At 37.6% G+C, this 25,700-nt stretch overlaps 1 protein-coding gene across 10 annotated transcripts in view; it reads left to right on the top strand.

Moving 5' to 3' along the window:
- STS (steroid sulfatase) overlaps positions 1-25,700 on the top strand; it is a 118,400-nt gene that overhangs the window by 77,091 nt on the left and 15,609 nt on the right. For all 10 annotated transcript variants that reach the window (XM_040582799.1, XM_040582795.1, XM_040582794.1 and 7 more), the window contains 2 exons: positions 6,895-7,054; positions 9,700-9,821. In XM_040582799.1, coding sequence (XP_040438733.1) covers positions 6,895-7,054; positions 9,700-9,821 — 282 coding nt within the window. The remainder of the gene's footprint in view (positions 1-6,894; positions 7,055-9,699; positions 9,822-25,700) is intronic.

Genomic DNA, 25,700 nt, shown 5'->3' with positions numbered 1-25,700 from the left:
CTGCTGAAAGCTGTGGAACTTAGAGATATTCTTTTTGTATGTGGCCTCCAGTATACCTGCACTAACTTCTTCTTAGGTGCTTTTCACTGGCTTTCTCATTAGTATGACATCTGCAATTCGAGCGTGTCCATTTAAGCTAGTAAGCTTTCCTTTAGGAATGGAAATAAGGTTAGTTTCTTGAAATATTTTAGATCTCTACTTTAGAATAAGTTTAATAGAATAAATAAATGAAAAGAATATTCTCTCCATTGAATAAACAAACAGTTTCATGTAACTGGTCTAAAGGATGCCATTATATTCTTCTTTGGTACCTTGAGATACTGAATCTAATTATTTTGTGGTAGTTTTTATTTAGTTGCGTAGTGACGCATTTTATGAATTAGCTTCAGTGTGTTATAAAATCTCTCTCCTGTTACATACTTCGTAACAGTAAACAGTGAAGGCATTAAAAACTTTTCTCCACAGTTTTCCCATTATACTGTTTCACTGTACATATGCAGACAGTAGAAGTCCTCCCTCATTATCACTTGTTGACATCTATCCCATTCTGTTAATAGTAAGAACAGTTACCCTGAGGGTACTCAGCCTCCTGAGCTGGCAGACAGGGACAAGGAGCAGAATGAAGCCCCCACAGTCCAGGATGAAATAGTTAATGACCTGATGCTCCACTTAGGCAAGCACAGGTCTATGGAGCTGGGTGGGATCCAGCTGAGGCTGCTGAGGGAACTGGCAGAGGAGCTCACCAGGCCGCTCTGCATCTGTTATCAATAGTCCTAGCAAACTGGAGACGTCCAAGACTGGAGGTTAGCCTATGTGATGCCCAGCTATAAGAAGGGCAGGAAGGAGGATCTGGGAAACTACAGGGCTGTCAGCCTGACTTCAGTGCCAGGGAAGGTCACGGAGCAGATCTTCCTGAGCACCATCATGCGGCACATGCAGGACAGTGTGGGGGACAACACCCAGCCAGCATGGATTCATGAAAGGCAGCTCCTGCTAGATGAGCCTCATCTCATTCTGTGACAAGATGACCTGCCTAGTGGATGAGAGAAATGCTGTGGATGTTGTCTACCTGGACCTTAGTAACTGTCTTTTAGTAACCAGGACCTTTGGCACTGTCTCCCACAGCACTCCCCTGGGGCAACTGTCTGCTCTTGACCTGGACGGGTGTACTTTATACTGGGTAAAAAACTGGCTGGACAGCTGATCCCAAAGAGTGGTGGTGAACAGTTACATCCAGCTGGTGACCAGTCATAAGTGGTGTTCCCCAGGGCTCAGTACTGGGGCCAGTCCTGTTTACTGTCTTTATTGATGATCTCGATGAAGGGATCGAGTGCACCCTCAGTAAGTTTGCAGGTGACACCAAGCTGGGCAGGAGTGTTGATCTGCTGGAGGGCAGGAAGGATCTACAGGGGGATCTGGACAGACTGCACTGATGGGCCAAGGCAAATTGTATGAGGTTCAACAAAGCTCAGTGCCAGGTCCTGCACTTGTGTCACAATAGCCCCACACAACGCTACGGGCCTGGGGAAGAGCGGATGGAAAGCTGCCTGGTGGGAAAGGCCCTGGGAATGCTGGTTCATGGCCAGCTGAACATGAGCCAGCAGTGTGCCCAGGTGGCCCAGAAGGCCACCAGCATTCTGGCTTGTACCACAAAAAACGTGGCCAGCAGGACTAGGGAAGTGATTGTCCCCCTGTACTCAGCATTGGTGAGGCTGCACCTTGAATGCTGTGTCCAGTGTTGGGTCTCTCACTACAGGAAAGACACTGAGGTGCTGGAGCATGTCCAGAGACGGGCAACAGAGTTGGTGAAGGGTCTGGAGCACAAGGCTTATAAGGAGTGGCTGAGGGAACTGGGGTTGTTTAGCCTGGAGAGGAGGAGGCTCAGAGAAGACCTTATTGCTCTCCACAGCTAGCTGACAGGAGGCTGTAGGCAGGTGGGGATCGGTCTCTTCTCCCAGATAACAAGCGACAGGACAAGAGGAAACAGCCTCGAGCTACACCAGGGGAGTTTTAGATTGGATAATAGGAAAACTTTCTTCATGGAAAAGGTGGTAAGATGTTGTAGCAGGCTGCCCAGGGAGGTGGTGGAATCACCGTCCCTGGAAGTATTTAAAAAATGTGTAGATGCAGTGCTTAGGGACCTGGTTTAGTGATGGACTTGGTAGTCCTGGGTTAATGGTTGGACTTAATAATCTCAAAGGTCTTTTCCAACCTAAATAATTCTATGATTCTATATGAGATTTTCTATGAATTCTCCTTGCATCTCTTAATACTGTTATTTTCAGCTTCTTTTGGATATGTAGCTAATTATATTTTGCCTTTACCTTGGACCTGCCCATTAGAAACATTGTCTTATTTGTATTTATGAAGCATTTAGCACAACGCATTTAGGCATTTGGCTACTGTCGTGCTGCTAGAGTGGCCATGAGTTCTGTTACTAATGAAGATGGAGTCAGACACTGATAATGGTAAAATATTTGAACAACATTAATATTAAGTGCTTTGTGCCTTAGAAATAGGTATATTCATAGTTACTTTGGTAATATCTATGAAAAATAATAATATTTCTTAAGGACTTAGACCTGTTTTTTTAAATCTACTACAGATCTGTGAGAGCTAACCAAGGACTGGAGGTACCAATTATCAAATATTTTATTGACATTTATTACTTTTATACCATTTCATATACTGCAGTGATATGTTCATTCAACAGTGTTTCTTGAAGGTATTGGTAAACCTCTTCCTGTCTGTAAGGCACAGAGAAATCAAGCTGACCATTGCTTTGGCCTCAGGAACTTACACTATTGCATATTTAGTGGTAATTATTGGAGTTTCACTTTTGACTTCAATGAGAACAAGAATTTACCTGTTTTTTTCAAATATGCTGTATTTTTATAATCTCTCTGAAGTGATCCAGAGTTTTAAATAATCAACCCATAATGTAATTTTGACTGAAACAGAAAATATAATGAGAGACCACTTCGTTTGATTGGAAAAATGGTCAAATGAGAAGATGTCCAAATCAGCTATGTCTATTTCATTCACATGTACAAGAACAGCTCAGGTTCAAAACTAACAAAAGCAGTATATGAAACAGATGATGAATCAGTAAAATAAAGAGTGATGTCACTTAAAATAAATTGTTGTTTGATCATTTTATAAGGTAAATAATAGTAACCTTATTTGACTGCTGATATTTGTAGCATGAAGTCCACTACAAATGGGTAGAATAATTAATTTCCTTGTATTTTTCTATCATTTAAAAGAAAAAAAAATGGTTTGGAATTTTAGTTTTTAGAATAGAGGAAGGAAGGAAAGAGTTGTATGGTTATAATCCAAGTGATCTGAGAAACTAATTTTAAATAGTTTTCATCATTCAAAATATTAATAGTGATATACCACAGAGCTCCCCTTTGTATATCATCCTTTGTAAAAGCTCTATTCCCAGAGTTTGGTAATAGCAGTCAGTTTAAACCAGAGGGAGAAAAAAAATATATATCTTTTAGCTAAGTTTGAAATCAGGTTCAAATGGAAATCTGACATCATGTTGTGGATGACTGCAGAGAGTTATGTCTGTACTCTACCTGCTCCTGCAGATTTTCAAGGAAACGTGAATTTAAGCTATTGTTCAATGTAGCACTGAAGGGTGCAACTACTCAGAAAGCATAGATAGCTAAGCATGAAAATACAGCCCAGCGTGTTTTACACTGTTTTGAAAACATTTTTAGAATAATTTAAGAGAACAAGAATAATATATAATGAGACTGCCTAGAGTTTGCCAGGCATACAGACTACTAGATTGCTGCCCTTTTTCTTTTTCAGTGTTGTCATGTCCAAGCAAAATACGAAACTCTGGTACTGAAATATTTGGATGTTTGCTTCATGTTTCAAGCAATACCAGTGAAACCTTGATTTATTTTTTAAGGAAAAAATAGTGCAGATATCTTGAACAATGTTTACCAGCTAAGGTTTCAAAGACAATACATGTCAAGGGATTTGTAATCATATCGTAGCATTAAGCCACTCTAGTGATGTCACTAAACACCGCTCTAATAAAGATGAACACCACGTAGGCATAGATAATAGAAGACAGTCTTCCACAACAACCTGTAATTCCTGCCCTGGTTCCCTGCTATTCCTAACCTCCAGAGATATATAAAAAAATTATGCTCCAATTAGTGTTTTGAAAGGAAAACAGCAGCACTTCTTCATAGACATAAGCAAGAAGATAGCCCTGCTGTGGAGTCCATTTTGCTTTTTGTACCTCACAACAGGGTGGCAGAGTTTGCTAAGTGCTGCTCTCTTTGTGCTTGGTAATGTGCAAGTTTTCTGTCATGTTTGTAGTGATTCAAGAAAATTGTACTGTGAACCTAGGAGCTGTGAAAGTGATCCAATATCTAGGTTTTAAGCATTGCAGCATGTGTGGGAATGGGATTCACCGCTTACCTTGAAATTGCTCTGTGTTCAGATTACACAGGACAAAATAGTAAAATGAGTATTTATTTAAACAATCCAATCCAACTAGCACTATAAGCAGGTTCAGACAAGTATATAGAAATAAAAGGAGCCTTTCACTTAAAGCTACCTATGGGACAGATCAGCTGTTAGTTTTCTGTCTGTCCGTACTGTCAAGCCAACAAGCTGCCATGATATGTATGTACACAGAACTAGGATCCAGCTCATGAACTAAATAATTTCCCAACCATAACTGTTCACTGAAAATATCTGAATTTGAGGATATCTGTAATTTTATGTCCTTATACTTTCCTTGTATTTTTATTCAGATTTAACTACTCCTACTCAACAGGATTTTCTATGAACCATAGCTCCATCAGGATATTAATCTTTACACTTTCCTGCTAGGTAACACATAATCCCCACTAAACTTTTAAAAACCTACTTACCGTTGCACATGGATAGAGTCACCTTTTCTACAGAAGACGCACAGATGCACACAGTCTATTGACATCTATACTGGTCTTGACCCAGCGGTATTAACAACCGATCAGCATACTGTTGGCTGAACACTTCCTTCTGCTAAGTGACAGGTGTTCTAAACCTCACCAAATAACATATTTATAACCTTAAATCTACTATTAAATTATTAATAGTATTCCCCAGTCATTATTAATTATTAATAATAATAATTAAATTAAAAATATTTAATCTCTAAATTTAGATTTTTGTTTCAAAAATAATATTTTTTACAAGAATGTAAGCAAAAATAATCCATGCATCTCATTCCTGAGTTTTAGTATAGGTAGCCGTGAGCTTGGAGTGAGAATGGAGTTGCATTTGATGCAGCCATAAGAGTAAATTTTTAAGACTGCTCTAAAAGAAAGATAGTCTTGTTGAGATCTGAACTTGGCACTGCTTTTTGTAACTTAAGCGAAGATTGCTGCTTGATGTAATGTTGGATATTAGAAAGACTAAGTTGTCTGATATCAGACTAGATAATTATGGACTATTCAATATTATGAATGCTGATAAAGCCCATGAAAAAAGAAAAAATTGATATAACAAAGAAACACAAGTTTTTTTCAACCACAAGACTATGTATACATACATGAGTAAAGATCTATGTACAAGAGAGTTTTCTCTCTTGAAGTTGCCACTTGCATTTATGAACAGTGAAAACCTGTAGAAACTCTTATTGAGCACTGAAAAAAACTGTAGAAAACCAAGTGGATTCTGATTCGCCCTAATGCTGAAATGGAAAAGATCATTAAGGAGTCAGTAAGATAGACAACATGTTTGGCAAGGCCTGGGCTTGACGCTGAAGATACTGATATCTGTGTGGTGTTTTGAAGGTCTAAGTTCTTTTGAGAGTTTTTTATTTGAAAAAGGGAGATAAAGGGAAAACAGGCTAATAGTAGATTTGTCTGAACCATGAATTGCTATTTGATTCAGTTAATGGCAGGAGTTTAACACACATATTCCTCTTCTTTCAGACATTTCTATTCATAAACCAATTCCAGTTTAATTGTAAATGCCTGGCTCAGACCATGCCATGTGGCTCAGACCACATCCAAACCTCATCTATTTAGCAGAAATATTTTTTTCCAAGTGATATATTAATTTCAAAGATCAACTTGAAGTGCTGTACATAGTCACATGACTCTGTAAGACATTAATAATAGTACTTGTGATAGCTTTTCAGAGTTCAGTCAGTCATATATTAAGCAATGGTAGAAATGTTGTCATAGAATAAATACATTGCCCTTCTGCAAAGATGTCAGGAGGACTGGGCAGTGATGGATATTGTAGAAACAAAGGAAATGGCTGCAGCGTAGTGTTGAATGCAGTCAACTGATAGTGTGTTTCATGCAACTGTTGGTGTAGAAGTCAAAAAGGTCTTCACAGCATCCTGAAATCTACCATCTCTGTAGTGAGTTTCTTCTTAATGCATTGGAGAATTCGGTAACATGCTTAAATTAGTACTTTCTTCTATCTAAAGTCATTAAGCACTGTTTTCAATAAAATACCATACATCATCTTGGGGTTCATACCTCAGACATCTAGACATACCTCATTTTATTTTTGATTCCTGTTTTTCGGTCCTATCTTCACATACCTATGTGGCGTATTATCTGGACTAAATTCTATATGAAGACTCCTGTAAGGTGCCTTTTAATCTCCTACAGCTGTTGTTTAATTTTGTTTGTAAATTAAATGAATTTTATGAGCTCTAATACATATTAGTAGATTTACTGTGAGAAAGGTACTGGTTGTAGGTGGAAAATCTAATCCTAACAAATTAAAAATAAGATAAATATATTTAATTAAAAGATTCTAGTTAGACAGAATGTTTAATATTTGGAATATGAATCTTGGGGAGGGGTATTTTTCTAAGAAGAAATTGATTTTGTAGCAAACAAAACTTTAATTTTTCAGGTGGAAAATCAATGAACTGGGAAGGAGGTATTCGTGTGCCAGGGCTTCTCCGTTGGCCTGGGGTGATACAGGCTGGTGTCTATATTGATGAGCCAACAAGTAACATGGACATATTTCCTACAGTAGTCAAACTTGCCAAGGCACAGTTACCCTCTGACAGGTATGCTCTGTATTATCTCTGTTTTAAAGAAAGTCTCATGGGTGTTTTATACATTCTGGTGATGTCTATTAAGAGTTGAGAAGGAAAAGAAAAACCTAGCTTTTAAAGACACTTTTTGGTCAATACTTACAGTAGCATGTTGTCTCTTTTCATGTTGACATGCTGATATATTTTGCAGAAATGTGTGTAAATACAGCTTAACTTGCAGAACAAGCACCAAGTAACAAGAAGATAAGAGAATACCACCAAGAGCAACATACTGTAAAATCAGGCCTAGAATTATTTACTAAAAGCAAAAATGGTCGTATCAAGAAAGGCTTTGTTCTGCATGAGTGGATGTTGTAGAAAAAGGAACTACAAGTGTAAATTATTTCAAACGTTACGAGCTCAACCTTGGCATGCTTAGTATAACAATATATGCAACAAAATATAACAAAGTACAACATCAAAATGCCAGCTAGTCTTTTCTCACAGGATTTTTTGTTCTCTACCAGTTTAGCGAAAATAATCCCTTACAGAGTTTTGCAGCCTGTTAGAAAACCCACTAGACTTCTAAAATTCATAAGATGGTTTATTGACACTACTAAATCCCTGTGCTTTGTCTTGTTCAGGAGATACCCAGTCTCAGCAGTAGAGTGCCTCCACCTAAACTCTGTTGCCATCCAAATCCAATAAGTGGAGAAACCTGCTGATATGCATGTGCTTTGAACACATTTGCCACACACAAAAAACTTTGGAGCACAAAGCATCCAGAAACGGTGTGGGGAAAATGAGTGGTAAGCAGAGACACTCTGCTAATGATTGTTCATTGAGTGCTTGAAGGAAATGGTGGGGCAGGACATGTGTAAGACATGAAAAATTAGTCACGCTGGTTCTGAGAGATCCCCTACAAGCACAAACTCTGTCAAACCTAGGCAGTTCAGGTTGTTCTTAATGTAGGCACGTTAAGCACTTTGTTTTCATATTGCTTCGGTGAAGACTAAACACCAATGTTTTATTTAGATCTTTTTTATAGAAATCCCAATATACTTCTGTAACTTCTGCTTGCAAGTTGTTCCACTCTTGATTCTTCTTTGTAGACAAGGTGCCATAATTACTGCTTCATGGTAGGTCATGGTCTAGCTTGAAGCATTTTTGATCCAGCAGCTGAATTCCTGTCACTGCACTGATTTCTTCCTGAGAAATAATAGAAGTGACTGTGATTAGGATTCAGTCACTGGAAGGGAGCAGGTTAAAAACGAAAGGAGGAGGTGCTCCTAGTTAAAGAAGAAAAAGAAGACATCAGAAAGAAAAGTCTCATATATCCCCCTGAAACGAGCATGTGGGAACCCAAGAGTACTGTAGCCGTATTGCTGGAGATGCCCCTTTCCCCATCAACAGGCTGTAGAACAGAAACTGTTCAATAGACATGCATCTGTCCTGCTCTCAGCCTGATGGTGAGCAAGCCTGCAGGGTGGAGACAAGAGTGCATTACTCAGGCAAGAAAACAGGATAAACTGAAAGTGGGAAAGACTGTAATTCAACAGACCCCCACTGACAGGGATGTACCCAGAAAGCAGTTAATAAGACAACAACATAGCTTTAGGAATTCCAGGGTGTTTTGCTGCCCATCCTTTGAGAAGAATCTTACTCAGAATGGTGCTGTTGCATACAATTGCAGCCAAGTATTTAATCATCATATGTACCTTATGGCTTAAATGAAATTGCTCCCTGTCTTGTAGTAGTTAAACTAATGTGAAAAGGGTTTTACATGGTAATGAAAAAACAGACATTTTAAACTTCCTTAAAGTTTAAAGAAAGTATTTATGAGATGTTGCTCAAAATGCCTAAAAAAGTTTTACCTGCTGATCTGTATATCAGCAAAAATTAATTTCCTATATAACTTCCTGTAAAATTTATAATTCACAGCAGGTCAAAAATACAGATTGTGATTTTTCCCCTACTGGCTGATTCCAGCAACTCAGAGGTGTAATTTATGGAAACATTTAAATGCCTTACTTATTTTATAACTCCATTTTGATGTAAATTGACTGACTCCTTCAAAGCATGAACAAAATTATCCAGTGGCATTTAAAGAATTTATATTTAAATATATATACATATATTTATATATATGTGTGTGTGTATGTGTGTAGTTGATAAATACATATTTAAACATAGTTCATTTTGAACTTTGAAATTGATACTTCTGTCTTAAAGTCTGGAATACATAATTTGCTGGACAGAGTTCTTACCATTACTTCCAGGGATGCTGACACAGCACAGCATATGATTGTTTTAGGGTTACTTTGGCCAGACTGCTCCCAAAGAACTTGAGCAGGTGTACATGGAGGAACATGTTTTAGCAATTTATTCACATGTCTGGTCACTTTCACAGGAAAAAGAAAAAAAAAAAAAAAAAAAGATAAAAATGGATTGAAGAAACAACCATTCCTAATGGCAAAATGTAAAATCAATGTTTCCTTAAATAATGTAAAAATCAAAGGGGAAGAGCACCTGAAGGCTTTTCTCCAGATTTACCAACTGGAAGTGTTGGTTTTATTTTTGTTGGATTTATTTTTTAGTAGTGGAAATGCAGAGTTATAATATATTCTCAGTAAAGTAAGGTTTGGGTTATTCTGATTTTGAAATGCTTTCTTACTCAGAATTATTGATGGACATGATCTGATCCCCTTACTTCAAGGAAAAGTTACCCGATCCAAGCATGAATTTCTCTTCCATTACTGTAATGCATATTTAAATGCAGTGCGCTGGCATCCAGGAAACAGTAAGTAAACTTGCCTGTTCATATTTTAAATATTTCATATAACTTTTATTGCAGCTTGAAAAGACTCAGGAAAAAGCCTTGGGATATATTAACAAAAAAAATCTTTAAAATATCTCACCTTTTTCCTTCCTTTTCACTTTTCTTTTACTAAAATGTGCCTATTCACCATTTTACTGTTTGACATTAGTTTGTTGCTATGCATTAACATTACATATCAATACAATACTGAAATATGTGGTGTCTGAAAATACTGTTTTGTTTTGTTTTGTTTTTTTTTAATTGCCTCAGAGATAGTTACAGAATGAAGTAGTCGAGGTTATCTGTTGCAACTTCCTGGAAATGTGCAGGAAATAGGATGGCTTGCTAGAATAACAGCACAAGTATGATGTCTGCCTGGCCATTTTTATTATTGGGATAGCAAAGTGTAGGAGAATCACTGAGTCAAAGGCATAACTATCCAATAAATGAACAGTCTTTTGGGTCCCTTTTAATGCTTTATATAAATTATCTAATTCCAGTTGGTAGGCCAAGGAAAAAAGCATTTCCCACTGATTTGCTCCTTTTTAACTAACAGCTCACTGTCCCTGGTAGCAAATTCTACATGAGCCAGTTCATATATCCCTTTCTAGAAAATCTCTGTGCTGAAGTCAAACACATTTGTCTCGTCTCAGTTGACACTCAACTTGATGATTTGTGTTACAGCTTCAAAATTATTATCCAGGCCAAGCTTTGGCGTATCACTATTTAAGTACCTTAGGAAAGAACTTGCTTAATAGTTAATGTGCAAACTTAAAATGAGTCAAAACCTTTGTCTTCTTGGTCATCTGCAGGCTGATTCTCTACCTGTCTTCAACTTTAAAGTAGGAAAAGGGAAAGTATTACATATAACATTTATTTACCACTACTTTGTGTATGTATCTTCCATTTGATGAATAATCCTAAGGGAAAAAACAAGCAATCGGAAGCTGTGGTATCTAATACTATTTTGTACCCAGGGTTGAAGGAAATTACTCTGCATCGTGATAAGGAGAGAAGTAGGCAGAGCTCCAGGCAGGCAGAAAAGCTATTTTTCTCAAACATACACCTTTATGTATGTTTTGCAAGATGAAGTACCCCTTGTCTGAGGAAAGGGTCAGCTTTGTTATTCACTGAAGGGGAGTTTAATGGGAAATGAAGGGGAGTGATGATGAAGGACTAGTCTCTTGTATTTACTTGAGGGGCAACAATGTAGATTGTGGTTCTCCCTTTATTTGTTCTCCAAGGCAATCAAAATGGAAAGCCCACTCAGAATTTGGCAATAATATTTTCATAACACTGGGATGATTTTTGTATAGAAAGTTGTCATGGTTTAACCCCAGCTGGCAACTAAGCCCCACAAAGCTAATCTCTCCCTCCCTCCCAGTGGGATGGGGGTGAGAACCAGAAGGGAGAAAACTCATGGGTTCAGATAAAGACATTTTAAAAGGTATAGCAAAAGCCACACACGCAAACAAATCAAAACAAAGAATTAATTCACCACTTCCCATGGTCGGGCAAGTGCTCAGCCATCTCCAGGAAAGCTGGGCTCCATCACACGTAATGGTTACTTGGAAAGACAAACACCTATCTCCAAACATCCCCCACTTCCTTTTTCTTCCCCCAGCTTTATATGTGGAGCATGGTATCATATAGTATGGGATATCCCTTTGGTCAGTTGGGGTCAGCTGTCCCTGCTGTGTCCTCTCCCAACAACTTGTGCACCCCCAGCCTGCTCGCTGGTGGGGTGAGGTGAGGAGCAGAAAAGACCTTGGCACTGTGCAAGCGCTGCTCAGCAATAATAAAAAACGTCCTTGTATTATCAACACTGTTTTCAGCACAAATCCAAAATACAGCCCCATAGGAGCTACTGTGAAGAAAATTAACTCTATCCCAGCCAAAACCAGCACAAAGGGGTTTTGGTATAGTACCTTGTCAGCCTACATCGGAGTGTGAAAGCAGGCAATAGCCAGGTATTCCTCTCTACTCTCTTTTGTAGCAGCCCTCTGGGAATGCTCAACATCTTCTTTCTTACTTCTTCAGTCTCAGATCTTCAGAAATGCCTCTTCCCTGTAGACAATGCAATCATATTTCAAAGGTATTTGTTGCACTCAGCCAATGGTTTGCCTCTGTTCACCTGTCTCCCATGTTGTTGTATAGAGATAAATACACTTGCATTAAAGCTGCATGCACCTGATGCTGTCTGCATTGCTGTGGGTACTTGTGTGGAAAAACAAGTACAGTTGGTTTTTCTTCTGATATCTCAGCAGCTCTGTCTGAAGCAATTGATAAGTTCAAAGTGTGTGATGTTACTAGTTAGACTGTTATTGTTTCCTAGCCTCCCACCAAAGCTTGTTCTTTACAGCTAATCTCAAAGTCATCCAGTCACTATTTCTGCTACTATTAAGTGATATTTTAGTATGTGAAAATGAAAACAAATAAAGCAGAAATATAATGCAATGCCTTGTATTTTTTTTTTCCTGGAGAAGCAATTATTTCAAACATTTAATTCAAAATGTTGCAGAGCTCTTGCCTAGCAGCAAAGAACTAAATTAGAAGTATCCTATAGCAACAGTACATTCCCTATACTTAGGAATACATCCAAGAAAGTGAATGAGGCCATGTTCATTAAAGACAGACTAGAAAGCTGGAAAAGTGTGCAACTTTCACTTAACCTCAGCATGCTCCTGTTATCAGTTACAGGGCTGTTAGTCTTCAGGGTCTGGGTATAGACTGATCACCATTCCTATCTTTGCATGTATTCCATGCCTAACACATTTATGGCCCAGATTCCTCCATAAACACACACATCTTCCAGTGTCCAGAAATGGCTGTAGGATCTCTCATCTTTTAGCTGCACCTTGCCAATGACTGTAGCCAGGTGAATAGCACTTAATTCACAGAGTACCACCAGAAACAGATATTTAATATTCTTAAGGATTGTCTTGAAGGTGTAATATTCTTTATCCAAGAAAAATCAGGAAATTATTGAAAAAAATATCAAGGAACAGTTGTCTCTTTCTGTGTTCTATAAATTACCTTTTAGATCAGGAGAGACTTGTGTTGTTCTTGATCTGTGTTCCCCAGATAGTTAGCTAGGTTGATGTCATGGTTTAACTCCAGCTGACAGCAGCTACGTACCACACAGCTTCTTAGTCGCTCCCCCCTCATTCCCAGTAGGATGGGGAGGAGAATCAGGAAAAAGGTAAAACTCATGGGTTGAGACAAGAACAATTTAGTAATTGAAATAAGATAAAATAATTTTAATAATAACAATAATAGTAATGAAGAGGGAGATAACAAGAGAGAGAGGAATAAAATCCAAGAAAGACGAGTGATGCATAATACAATTGCTCACCACCTGCTGACCGATGCCCAGACAGTCCCCAGGCACTGATTGGCACATTCCCAGCCAACTGCCCCCAGTTTATATAATGAGCATGACACTCTGTGCTATGGAATATCCCTTTGGCTAGCCTGTGTCAGCTGCCCTGGCTGCGTCCCCTCCCAGCTCCTTGTGCAGCTGATCACTGGCAGAGCATGGGAAACTGAAAAGTCCTTGATTTAGGGTAAGCGCTACTCTGCAACAGCTAAAACATCAGTGTGTCATCGACATTATTCTCATACTAAATCCAAAACACAGCACTGTATCAGCTACTAGGAAGAAAATTAACTCTATCCCAGCTGAAAACAGAGCAGTTGACTACAGCTACTTTGGAACAGTGTAAAAATGTACTACCTGGAGATTATGCCTGTGAATACCGGCCAAATGCTGACCAGCTCTGCCTCCCACTGGACCTGAGGCTTAGCAGAAGAAACTGTGATAGTGTGAAATTAATAACCCCAGCGATGTCCAGTATCTTCTGCACTGGTCTGATGATAGGCCCTTATTAGAAGGACCCAGTTTTACAAATAGTCTGAGACTAGATTATAGACTACTAAACCCACCATTAAATGTGTCATTTCTATTAATTTTAAAGATTGCATATATGCACTTGTTAATGCATATATTCTCATATTTTTTACTAAGTTTATTTTCTGGGAAGTCTTAGTTCGTATGTCAGCTTCAGCTAGCGTATTGCACTTTCTTTCCTAGCCACTCAAAGTGTAAGATTACCTTTGATCCTGAAGAAAAATACATATACTAGGAATTGAAAGGGAAGCAAAAGTTCTTAGCCATTTGGTCACTTGTTGCCTCCATCACTCCAGTTCCCACAGTAACTATCTTTAGCATTGTTAGATTTCCACTGTGCTTCAATCCAAAAAACCCTTACTTTAGTTTAATTTTTTACTTTTAGGCTATATATATGAAACAGGTAAATTTTGTGTATGTTAAATTTATAGTACTTGCACACCTTTCCCTTGCTTGCAAGCTTCTAGAGGCCCGAATTAAGCAGAATGATGTTTCTTCACATCATTTAAGGAAGGTCAGAAACTTCGGAGTGAACAATTACCATTTTACATTTATATATTTAGAAGCTAAATGTTCCTCATAACCAAATCAATAGACATCTGCATTAAGACATATTAGTTAGTTCAGTTATTGCATTCACAATTTACTTTCTCCTTCATCAGCCCTTTGAAGGAGCATTCAGAGGATATGTGCTACACAATGCTCTTCTCAACTAACACTTCAAAATTTAAGCCTTATCCTTTCTAGAGGGACATGAGGAAAAGAATCTCTCTGTCTTCTACTTTTCTCCTTTCTCAGCCACAGAAAATAAGCTAACACCAATTTTTTTCTTAATCTGTCTTTGATTCATTTATATTTTGCTTGATACTAAAAGAAAAATTCACATTATTCTGCACATTCTGAATTAAAAAAAAGAATGACATTTCAGGCAATTTTCTTTCCTCATGATTCTTGTCTCTCTCAGACTTGTGCATGCTGACACTTGCTATCAGTGCCTTGAAAACAGCCAAGACATACAGTTCTAGTCCTTAAAGTATGATTTCCTGTTATTTTGAAACTTTATAAATATGTGTAATGTAATTGATTTGTTAAAAAAAACCAAAAAAAAAAAACAAACAGAGAGAAAGACATGCTAAAAATACTGTGATTTTCCATTGTCAAAGCTTATTCACCACTGTTGCCCAGGGTAGCATTTAACTACCAATATAAGAAAATACCATATTTGGAGAAAGACCCAGAACTTCCCTTTCTGCCTAGTAAGGTGTAATAATTTGCAGGTTTTTGATTCATTAAGCATTTACATTTAAAACAGAACAGGTGTAGGATCTGCCTTTACTTTCTTGAGCTGTGCCACACAAAGTTTTATGTAGCTTTTTTTTAGTTGTGGATGTCAGATTAGGCTTTGGTCTTCTTTTAAGTCTGATTGAATGTTCTTCTGCTAGTGCAAGTAGACCAGTACCTGTGTACTTGTTAAAGTTATAGTTTAGCATAACTGAATACTAAAAAACTATCAAAGAGCTCTGTCTCCAGAACATTACTAGCATACGAATCAGTACTATTAAAAATACATTGCTATGACAACTTAATTATAAGGAAAGAATTCATCAGTTACAGAGCAAATCTGCAGTTTAATGGAACTACAGCATCTTTGTGTGTGCAAAATTTTTATTCGATAAGGAGGAAATATATTATAATCCTGTGTAATAAACATCAAGGAATATAATGCAGTGCATTCTGTACTATAAAGACATAATGATTTTCACGGTATTTTGGTACTATTAATAAGAATATATGAATGTTTCTGATAAATGCTAGAGTGACTTTACTAGCAGCACTTCACCATTTCTATTTCAAAATGGATTTCATTATTCAGTGGAAAATGTCATTCAGTAAACAAAAGAGAAAAAGACTTGCTATGGCAAGTTAAATTGAAGCCCACTAGACAATAGAACCAAACTAGCTTATCACGCAAATACAATAACTTTTAAAGGTAGTAGAAGTTCACTGAAAATCTTTTCATAAAACTTTTCCACTTTGCCTCACTTAACAAATTGGATACATTTCAATCATTGATTATTATTAGTTTTTTGTATGTTGTGATCTACTACAGTTACTGAAAATAGTTCAATCAAATTCACCAACCATGGATTCATTCTGTTTTATCACAGAATTCATAGCTATTCAGATTCCTGGCTGTTGCAATGTCCTCCAGCATCCAACTGTCTATGGTAGTTCATGAGACATCTTTTGTTCTGTAGCTAGGGATGATGGGATCTTCCCCGTCGTGCATTTAGCCTTTTCTGCAGTTTCAGCTGTTACAGGTTAAAAATGGGCAAAAAAAGAATGAAAGAGGCATATTTTCTGTTTTGCAGTTTTCAGACTGGATGCATAAGATAAATTTACAGAATAGTGGGTTTTTTGAAGCGTTTCTTCGAGGTTTAGTTTGACTAAAGACATTGGAGTCAAAACAAGGAGAGGACAAAGCAGGAAAAATCTGCCTAGAGGGGCCATTTCCTAACAACATCTGGTCTGGACAGGTACAGCCTTTGATGTGAAATGGAATTAAAATAAGACCAGTTTCTGGAGAAACGAAAGTAAGAAGAGGAATACCTTGCACTTTTCCTTACCATTCAAATGGACTATGATATGCATGCCTTAAGGGGTAATAAGGGTTACCTTGTTAATAAAGAGGGCTTGCATATTTACAGTGCCATTCCTAGCTTCGTTTTTGGTAATATTATATTGAGTCTTATTAGTTAAAAACTGTAAACTGAATTCATATTTTTAAAGAAGTAACTTGTGAACACAATGTTGTCCTGAGACAGGGAGTTCAGGAGATGGAGTCTAGACAGGTAACAAAAATTGGGAAACATCTATGAAGCTTTACAGAACCAGGTTAAAAGATTTTTTCTACAGTCAAGTTCTCAGTGTAAGGGTAGGTGAGGCTAGTGGATGTCGCTAGCAAATGGAAATGCATTGATTTGTATGTAAGGTATTTTGGAGTGTAAGTGGTGACAATATACTTCTATTTGAAAGTGCCATCCCTGTCTTGTTCAGTCACCATAGAGCATTTAAGAAACATAATAATTCAGACATCCACAAAGTTATTTAACAGTTCTGTTTTCTCTAAAGTAGAAAGTATTATAGGTATCTCTAAATATTTGGTATTTTAAAGGTATCTCTTAATATTGCTGCTACTTAATATAAATAAGAAATTTAAATCAATAAATTCTTGGAAATTATTTCCACCCACTTTCTTATTACTTTCTTAGTAATGAGAGAACAATTTTTTCATTGCATTCTTTGCCATATGGTGAACTTGCCATATGGTGAATCTACCATATAGACCTGGCAGATGTAATTTCCAAGCCACTCTCCATCATCTTTGAAAGGTCATGGAGAACAGGAGAGGTGCCTGAGGACTGGAGGAAAGTCAATGTTACTCCAGCCTTCAGAAAGAGCAAGAACGAGGAGCAAGGTAACTACAGACCAGTCAGCCTCACCTCCATGCCTGGGAAGGTGGTGGAACAGCTCATTCTGGAGGTCATCTCAAATCATGTGGAGGAAAAGTTATCAGGAGTAGTCAACATAGATTCACCAAGGGGAAATCATGCCTGACCAACCTAATAGCCTTCTATGATAGAATGACTGGCTGGGTAGATGAGAGGAGAGTGGTGGATGTTGTCTACCTTGACCTCAGCAAGGCTTTTGACATATCTCCTGTAACATCCTCACAGATAAGCTCAGGCAGTGTGTGTTAGATGAGTGGACAGTGGGTTGGATTGAGAACTGGCTGATGGCAGAGCTCAGAGGGTTGTGGTCAGTGGCACAGTCCAGCTGGAGGCCTGTAGCCAGCGATGCTCCCCAGAGGTCAGTGCTGGGTCCAGTCCTGTTCAAATTATTTATCAATGGCCTGGATGAAGGGACCAAGTGTACCCCCAGCAAAAGTTGCTGATGATACAAAACTGGGAGGAGCAGCTGATACACCAGAAGGCCACGCTGCTGTTCAGTGAGACACGAACAGGCTGGAGAGCTGGGTGGAGAGAAGTCTGGTGAAGTGCCATAAAGGCCAGTGTAAGGTCCTGCACTAGGGAGGAACAACCCCATGCACCAGTACAGGCTGGGGGTTGACCTGCTGGAAAGGCAGCTCTGCAGAGAAAGACCTGGGAGTCCTGGTGGACAGCAGGTTGTCCATGAGCCAGCAGTGTGCCCTGGTGGCCAAGAAGGCCAATGGGATCCTGGGATGCATTGAGAGGAGCGTGGCCAGTAGATCGAGGGAGGTGATCCTGCCCCTCTACTCTGCCCTGGTGAGGCCACATCTGGAGTGTTGTGTCCAGTTCTGGGCTCCCCAGTTCAAGAGAGTCTGGGAACTACTGGAGAGAGTCCATCAGGGAGGTCTACAAAGCTGGTCAGGGGGCTGGAGCATCTCCCTGATGAGGAAAGGCTGAGAGAGCTGGGCCTGTAGCCAGGAGAAAGGAAGGCTGAGAGGGGACCTTATCAATGTCTACAAATACCTTAAGGGCGAGTGTCAAGAGGATGGGGCCAGGCTCTTTTCAGTGGTGCCCAGCGACAGGACAAGGGACAAAGGGCACAAACTGAAATGCAAGAAGTTCCATCTGAATATGAGGGAAAACTTTACTCTGAGGGTGACAGAGGACTGGAACAGGCTGTCCAGAGAGGCTGTCAAGTGTCCTTCTCAAGAGATGTTAAAAACTCACCTGGACACGATTCTGTGCAATCTGCTTTAGCAGGTCCGTAATATCTGGAGGTCCCTTCCAACCCTGACCATTCTATGGTTCTGTGAATGAATGCTGGGGTAGCTTCATATGCAGACTATGGTGTATACTTGTCATACCCAGCAGACCCATTGGAAGAACCCATACCCATATCCTTGCCTAGCTTTTTCCTGTTCTTTTTCTTGCTTCCCTGAGGAGCTTTTTCCATTTATGGTTTGCTTGCCTTCTCTGTCATGAACAAAGGACTTGGAGAATGCTGTTACAGATTAGGAAGGAATCACATTGACCCTGAGAATGCTGGCAGTTATAGTTCCTTTCATTATTTAACAACACAAAGGGTAAATTTAACAGAAGTTTGATGCAAGATTTTCTTCTTTTGCACAGCATCTTGAAAGGGAGACATAATACTACCATGTGACTATAACTGCTGTCAAGGAAACATTTTGTTTTCTTACAATGAGAATATCTTTTTTTTTAAATCAAATCTTATCGTACCAACCTCATATATTTTCTCAGAAAAGAACAGATGGGAAAGGATAAGAAGGAAAGCATAAACATTTGAAGGAGTAAGATTTTCCTACTGTCACAAGAATTTTTGCTTTCTAGCCAGAAAGAATAGACTTCTTTAGTCATAGTAATATTCATGTAAGAATAATTTTTTTCTCAGAGAGCCATTCCCCCAGTGAAAGACCGTGGTAAATGTCCTTTGACACTGACATTATACACACAGACTTTCAGTGACCATATCATAGTGCTTTTTCTTCGTATAAAAATAGAAACCATAACATATTGGTCTATTGAATCCAAGATATCTTGACCTAAATTAGTAATGTTCTTAGTGAACAGAGAAAGGTTGACAGGTTTCAGTGATCATATAAAGGCAAAGGCATTTAAAATTTAAGTAGCTAATTCAGTATTATTTAAACTTCAGCTTGAATGGCTTCCTGTCAGATACTGTGTCATGCACTTGTGACAGTACAAAAGAAAAATCTTACAGGTTTTTGGGCTTTTTTTCTGTATACTCCATAGCTAACCCTTCAATAGAAAAAAATACCCGAGTTAGAACAAATATCTGGTAATTTTTTATCTATTTTTTCCCTCTTCTTATATATATTTTTATCTATTATATTTATATATTTATTATTATTATATTTGTCTGTTATTTATCTATTATATTATTTATAAAGTTAGAAATAGTAAAAAAAAATATAAACAACAACAAACACATGCAAGAGTTGATAAAAATGCACTGCAACTTTCAAAAATTAATTTCAGCTTACCAAGTAACATAAAAAGTGGGTCTGTAATGATTTCTGGAGCATTGCACTTGCAAAAATATCTTTAGGTCAGTGTTGGATTTGAGCCTGAAGCGTTCTGCATGTTTCATTCAGAACACAGTGCTGATTCATCCTAATTTTAAAATTGGATTTAAATGGCATATGTTGTCTTAGGCAATGTTCTTCTAGGGAAGTAGTTAAAACATGCACAACCCACGTAGAGTATTCTGTGTGCCACAGCCTCTAACATACTATGACTCTAGAAAATAAACCAAAATATTTGTTTATTAGAGAAATTCCCTGGAAATCTGACTGCCGAGAGCAAGATGACTTCCTAGTATGCCTTAAAAGACCATGCTATGAAAGGCAGAAGAAATAATTGTAGAGAAAACAGGGGATGCTCAGAGGGTGGTTGCACTTGGACAATATTATGCTGGAGGCCAGTGTGCATCTGTGGATCATGTGCACTCTGTACTGTGTAGTTGCTTCTGAATGTAAGTCCTGATCAGTACTTTAGAAAGACATCATAACCAGAAATATTCAATAATCAGTGAATAATCAATATTTGATTCCTCAGCCTGAGAAAAACTTACATTCCAGTACAGTGACCATTCTTTTGATTTCAGAGCTTTTTATGTGGTCTCAAACCATTAGAGGACAAGACATCCAGAATTTCCTAAAACTAAAGGGAAGAAAGGCATCCAGCTTTTTTAATTTGTTCTTGTTTTGTTTTCTTAGTAGGGAATTTTTGTAGATGTAGTTGTGTAAAAGCTTTTAGAAAATGAAAGAGACTGCATGTCACTAGTAGGTTTTGTCATAGTTCTTTCAATGACATCTTAGCAGAACAACGTCCATGAAGTAGTACAGAACAAATCCCTAGAGTGTGAAATTTTTCAAATGTATTGGCCTATGAAGAGCATGATAATTTAGTACTTAGAATTAGCACTAGTTCAATAAAGAAAGGGTGACCATTTTACTATTAGGAAATGTTAGTAATCTGTAAGATAATTTTCCATTACCACGTGTGCCAATTTTTCATTTGCAACCCGTTACCTGTCTGTTGTACAGTAATTTTTAAATGGTATTATATCACAGAAGCAAGCGTCTTGATCATCTTACTTGCTCAGTGAGAAGAGTAGAGTCCAAGATTCAGTTGTCTTCAAGATTATATTATCTGGGCTTCTTCAATTCCATAGGATGTTGTACAGGCAGGTTTTCAGCTCTGATCCATCCATATGGTCCTGTTCAGTGACAACTGGAGACTGAATCTCAGTCCTAAAAACATTATAGTTAAGAAGTGTCAGTTCATATCCTGTTAGCAAAACTACTTAGCCAGCAAAGCCTTATAGTTTGAGCTCAATGATGTCTTGATCTACTGTGCTGCTGCTGCTGCTTCCAAACCACATGTAATTCTCTACTTTAGCCCCTCCTTATATAATTGTCATTTTGGGAGGTTTGAGTTGATTCACACCTTTTTCTTTTTTTCCCAACAAAGTGTACCAACCCCCTCCAATTCCAAACTCTAAATAACTTTCTATCTTCCAAAAGCCAGCACTGTAAATTCATTGGTTTTTTGGATCTTTTAAAATACTACCATAATACATAAACACAAGGTTAATTAGGGAGAAGAAATAGCAAAATGTAGATAGTCTCATGATGGTTTTGAATCTAGCACTACAAAAGTATGAAGTAAAAATGGTAGACAAGACATTGTGAGTAAATAATTCTACCTGAGTGAAGAATTACTTATTCTGTACAAATGGTATCTCAACACTGTGATGTTTCTTCTGAATACATTTTATTCCAGTTCTACAGTGCTGTGGAAAACATTAAAATTTGGACTCAGTAGTTCTTCATGGCTACAGTTTCTTAGAACTGCAAATTCTTTAGTCCCACTGGGATCTTAGTCCACTCTCTTTCCTACAGCTGGCCATGGAGGCCCTTTCATGCATTTTCTTTACTTTTCTTCATCTCTCAATTATCCCAACATTCAGCCTAGCAAACAGATATTTGTTGCAATTACACTGATGTTTGCTTTTAATTAGCTGTTACTTTTTTTTCCTAAACATGGTTAAGTTGCATTAAGGGAAAATGCAGTTCCTGCACACAGCATGTAGACGGTGGATATTAAGGCATTTATATAAAAATGGAATTTGCTGTAGCATTTCCCTCTGTTTCATGCAGCATACCCAAGGTAGAAGCTAGAACAATGCTTTTTGCATGAAAGCTCTTCCCATCTCTTTGTCTGTATCAGGTGCACTCTAGGATATCATGTTTTTATTGTCTTTCTCAAAGCCTAATCCTCAAACTTAATTTTCATTCAGAAGTATTATAATAAATTTTAAAGTTATGAGTTGCACCTATATAGGATAATAATGACAGTTCTATAATACTGCTTGGTAGATTGATTATAGTATTTATAGTTGACAATGATTTTTGGATTCTGAAAACAATGCAATTGCTACTAAAGCCAATTTTCAGCTGTAGCCAGAGGCTCTAAGAGCATATATCTTCTTTATGATTCAGAAACAGCTGGAGCCCATGAGTGTTCAGGTCAGTTTTCAAAAAGCAACTTAGAAGAAAGCCAAAGATAAACAAAACTTTTTTTTCTTTTTTTTGTATGTATGCTGTGAAGGCATGAGCTTATGTGTAAATATGAGGAGGAACATATGTTTCACAGAAGTGAAAATTGTTTGAATTGTGCTGTGAGAGAGAAGTTTTGCCATAAAAGCTTGAAATTTGCTACAAAACCTAATTATAATTTGGAGGAATTTATCCTAACAGAGCTGGTCAGCATAAGAACACCAAAGCTAGAATCAGGCAAATGAGGGAGAGAAGAAAATGAAGCTGTTGTGTCATGCTGAAATTGAGGGCTTGAATAACTGATTACTTTTTTAAAAAAAAAACACAACAAACAGCTACAGAGAGCACACAGAATTCTGTGTGGAGTCCTGTTTGCATTGCTCACTTTTAAAATTTGAAGGAAAACTTTGAAGCTTCATACATTATTTTGATTTTCGTTCTCTATTTTTGTCCTTCTCTTATGGAAAATATGTTGGTAATCGGATGCATTCTTTAGCTGTTAGAAAATACATTATGGTACTTCAAATATGGATTGTAATAAAATGAAATCAATTATGAAAAAATGAATTATGATATTTGAAATAGAATATGATATTTGAATTTATCAACATTAACAACATTTACAGTTTTTTTTTACAACTAGATTATTCTATTCAATATCATACTTTGGCAGTTTGCAGGTTTATCCTTCCAAAAATCTTGCAAAGTGTATGAACAGGGTTGTCTTAGCAAAAAATTACTGAACACAAATGTCTTAGTTTTAGTTTCATGGCCAATGGAAACATAGTCAGTCAGTGGATAGAAAAGCAACTGGGAATTGCAAAAAATTGTACAAGAGTACAGGTTGTTCATCTGCTTCACTTCATTCAGCTCTGCCCTAGCAAACCTGCTAAGTCATTTAGAAGTTCTGGTGATCTCAGGAATGCCAAGTAGCTACAAATACCAGGCTGTCTTAGAAAACCATACTGGTGGTCACAGTGAGGCTGTAATACTCAAGAAAAGGTGCTGTGAAATGCTTTAACTGGATTTTGGAACTTGATACTGAATAGATTATACAATGCCTGTAGATACTGAGAATTATCAAAGGCCTCCTTTTTCGCCCCCTTTCATATGCCGAAGTATTTCAGATCTGCAGTTAGAAAGTGTTCTAATTTCTTCCAGTACTTTTAAATAGTTACCACATACTGAGGTTTAGGGGTTTTGGGGTTATTTTTTGGGGGGAAGAAAGCAAAAAACCCCTAAGTTCTGAGAAGTATATTTGAATATTTAGCAATTAGCAGGTTGAGCTAAAGAAAAGTAAATGTACTACTTGTATTTCACAGAATATTTTTGAGTATATGTCTTTCAAGGCATTTAATCCAATTATAAGTAGACAAGAGAAATGTTCATATTTTGAAGATAGAAAATATGCAAAAGTCAACATTTTACAGTGTCTCTAACACATCTTAAATGTGAAGGCATTTATAGATTGTTAACTCATAATGAAGCTAGAAAATTAAGTATATATAATTTGAATGCTACAAAGGATTATTCCGTTAGTGGATACTGCTCAAACATAAGGTGTTGGCAAATGATTACAGCTAACAAGGGCAGTGTCTACATGCATAACAGCCCTAGTGTTCCTTACTAAGTATTTCTTAATATTGTAAAGCCTGATAAATCCATGTTATTGCTGTGGCATGGAAGAGTCAGCAACAGGTTTGTATCTCATTGACATGTAAACCTCATTGCTTGGCTGAGCCTGTCAATGCAGTTTCTGCCTAGACACACAAGAAAAAGTTCCCATGACAATTATACTTGGTCTTTCCTAACCAATTTCAAGCAATTTGTTCACTCTGTGGACTACATTGACCTCAAATCCTTGCCACTATTCATTGTTAGATTTTGTATTTCCGTTGCTACATATTAGGACAAGGTGTATGAGAACACATTGTGTCTTAGGCAGGTAGCAAAGAACCTTTAGGAAATCTTAAATTATCTGCATTCTTGGTCATCCAAGGATCTGCATGGGTGTGTAATATGTCTGTATAGGGGCATCTTATTCCTCCTCTGACAAATTCTGAACTGTTCTTGGGGAGATAGTTGCGGAAGCAGGCAACCTTTTTTACATTTAGCTTTTTGGTCTTTTTATGTTAGACAGACAAGAAGAAAGCAGTGATTGAAAGTGCTGAAGTTAAAACTAGTCAGACCTGTGAGATTCAGCAAGACAGGAAAACTTTTCAAAGTGAAGGTGAGGACCTGGGTAATAGTAAAATTGTTTACCGAGTCCATTTGCCTGGCCTGACTTCCATTTGAATGCAGTTTGACTGGAAAAATTCCTAATCTCTAATACTAACTGAATTTCAGGTTCCTTTTTGGGTAAGTCTACACAGTGTAAGCGCTAAGAACTCAATTGGGAATACTAACTCGGTGTTAGTAAAAAACCAGAGTTTTATCTTGGGCATGTTCAGTGTGAATGCCAGCCAGTTAGAAGCATCTTTGGAACTGTAAGAGAAAATTAAGCAACCCTGTAAAAATTGCCTGAATTTGTATGCTTTAATTAATCACTAGGCTGAGGTTCTGGTAAAAGTCTGTCAGTGTGCAACGCCCTATAGTATGAAGCAGAATGGATTATTGCAAACCACTGCTGAATGCTAAACCAGACCTGGTTTACATCCGAAAATCGTTTATGTAATCCATTTTCTTTTCCATTGCAACAGATGAGGAATATGTATATGGTTACTTTCCTTGTGAATAGCATAAAAATGCTTAGAGAAAGGAGACGTGGTAGTGAATATAATAGAAAAACATTTCCTGGTGTTTCTTGTTACCATTACTATTGTCACAGATCTTTAAAGAGTGTTTTGGCAAAGAAACCAGCTAAAATTGAGAGATGAAAACTGAGTTTGCAGAACTAGGAATTAAAAATTGAATGTAAGCTTCAAAAGCCAAAAAACAACTACCAGTATGCAGATGTTTGTATTTCACAATATCCTTTGAGTGCTGTCATCACTTTTAACTGCAGTGAGGAAGGAGGGCATATATAAAATTTATATCTTGTAATGTAATGCCAAAAGCACTTTCAGTAGTTTTGAGGAAGTACAATGTGTAACTGAATGACTTTAGACTTCAAGCTGGTTTATATTCTATTTATTTATATTACTTCCTAAAATAATGGGCTAAAGCCCTTAAAGTAAACTATAGTCCATAGGAACATACTCTTAGACCAGTAAAAAGGTGTAGGATTTCATGCTCAAGGATGAAGCTTTGTTTAACTCATCTTTGTAACTGTCTTGCATAACAAAACCTGGACCTCATGGTGCCACAATAAATAATAATAAATGTTGGACTAAGTTTGAGACATAAATGTCCACTT

Source organism: Falco naumanni, chromosome 2, assembly GCF_017639655.2.
Source record: "Falco naumanni isolate bFalNau1 chromosome 2, bFalNau1.pat, whole genome shotgun sequence".
Taxonomy (NCBI): Eukaryota; Metazoa; Chordata; class Aves; order Falconiformes; family Falconidae; genus Falco; species Falco naumanni.
The sequence above is the reverse complement of the archived record's forward strand: the minus strand, read 5'-3'. Positions and strand labels throughout refer to the sequence as shown.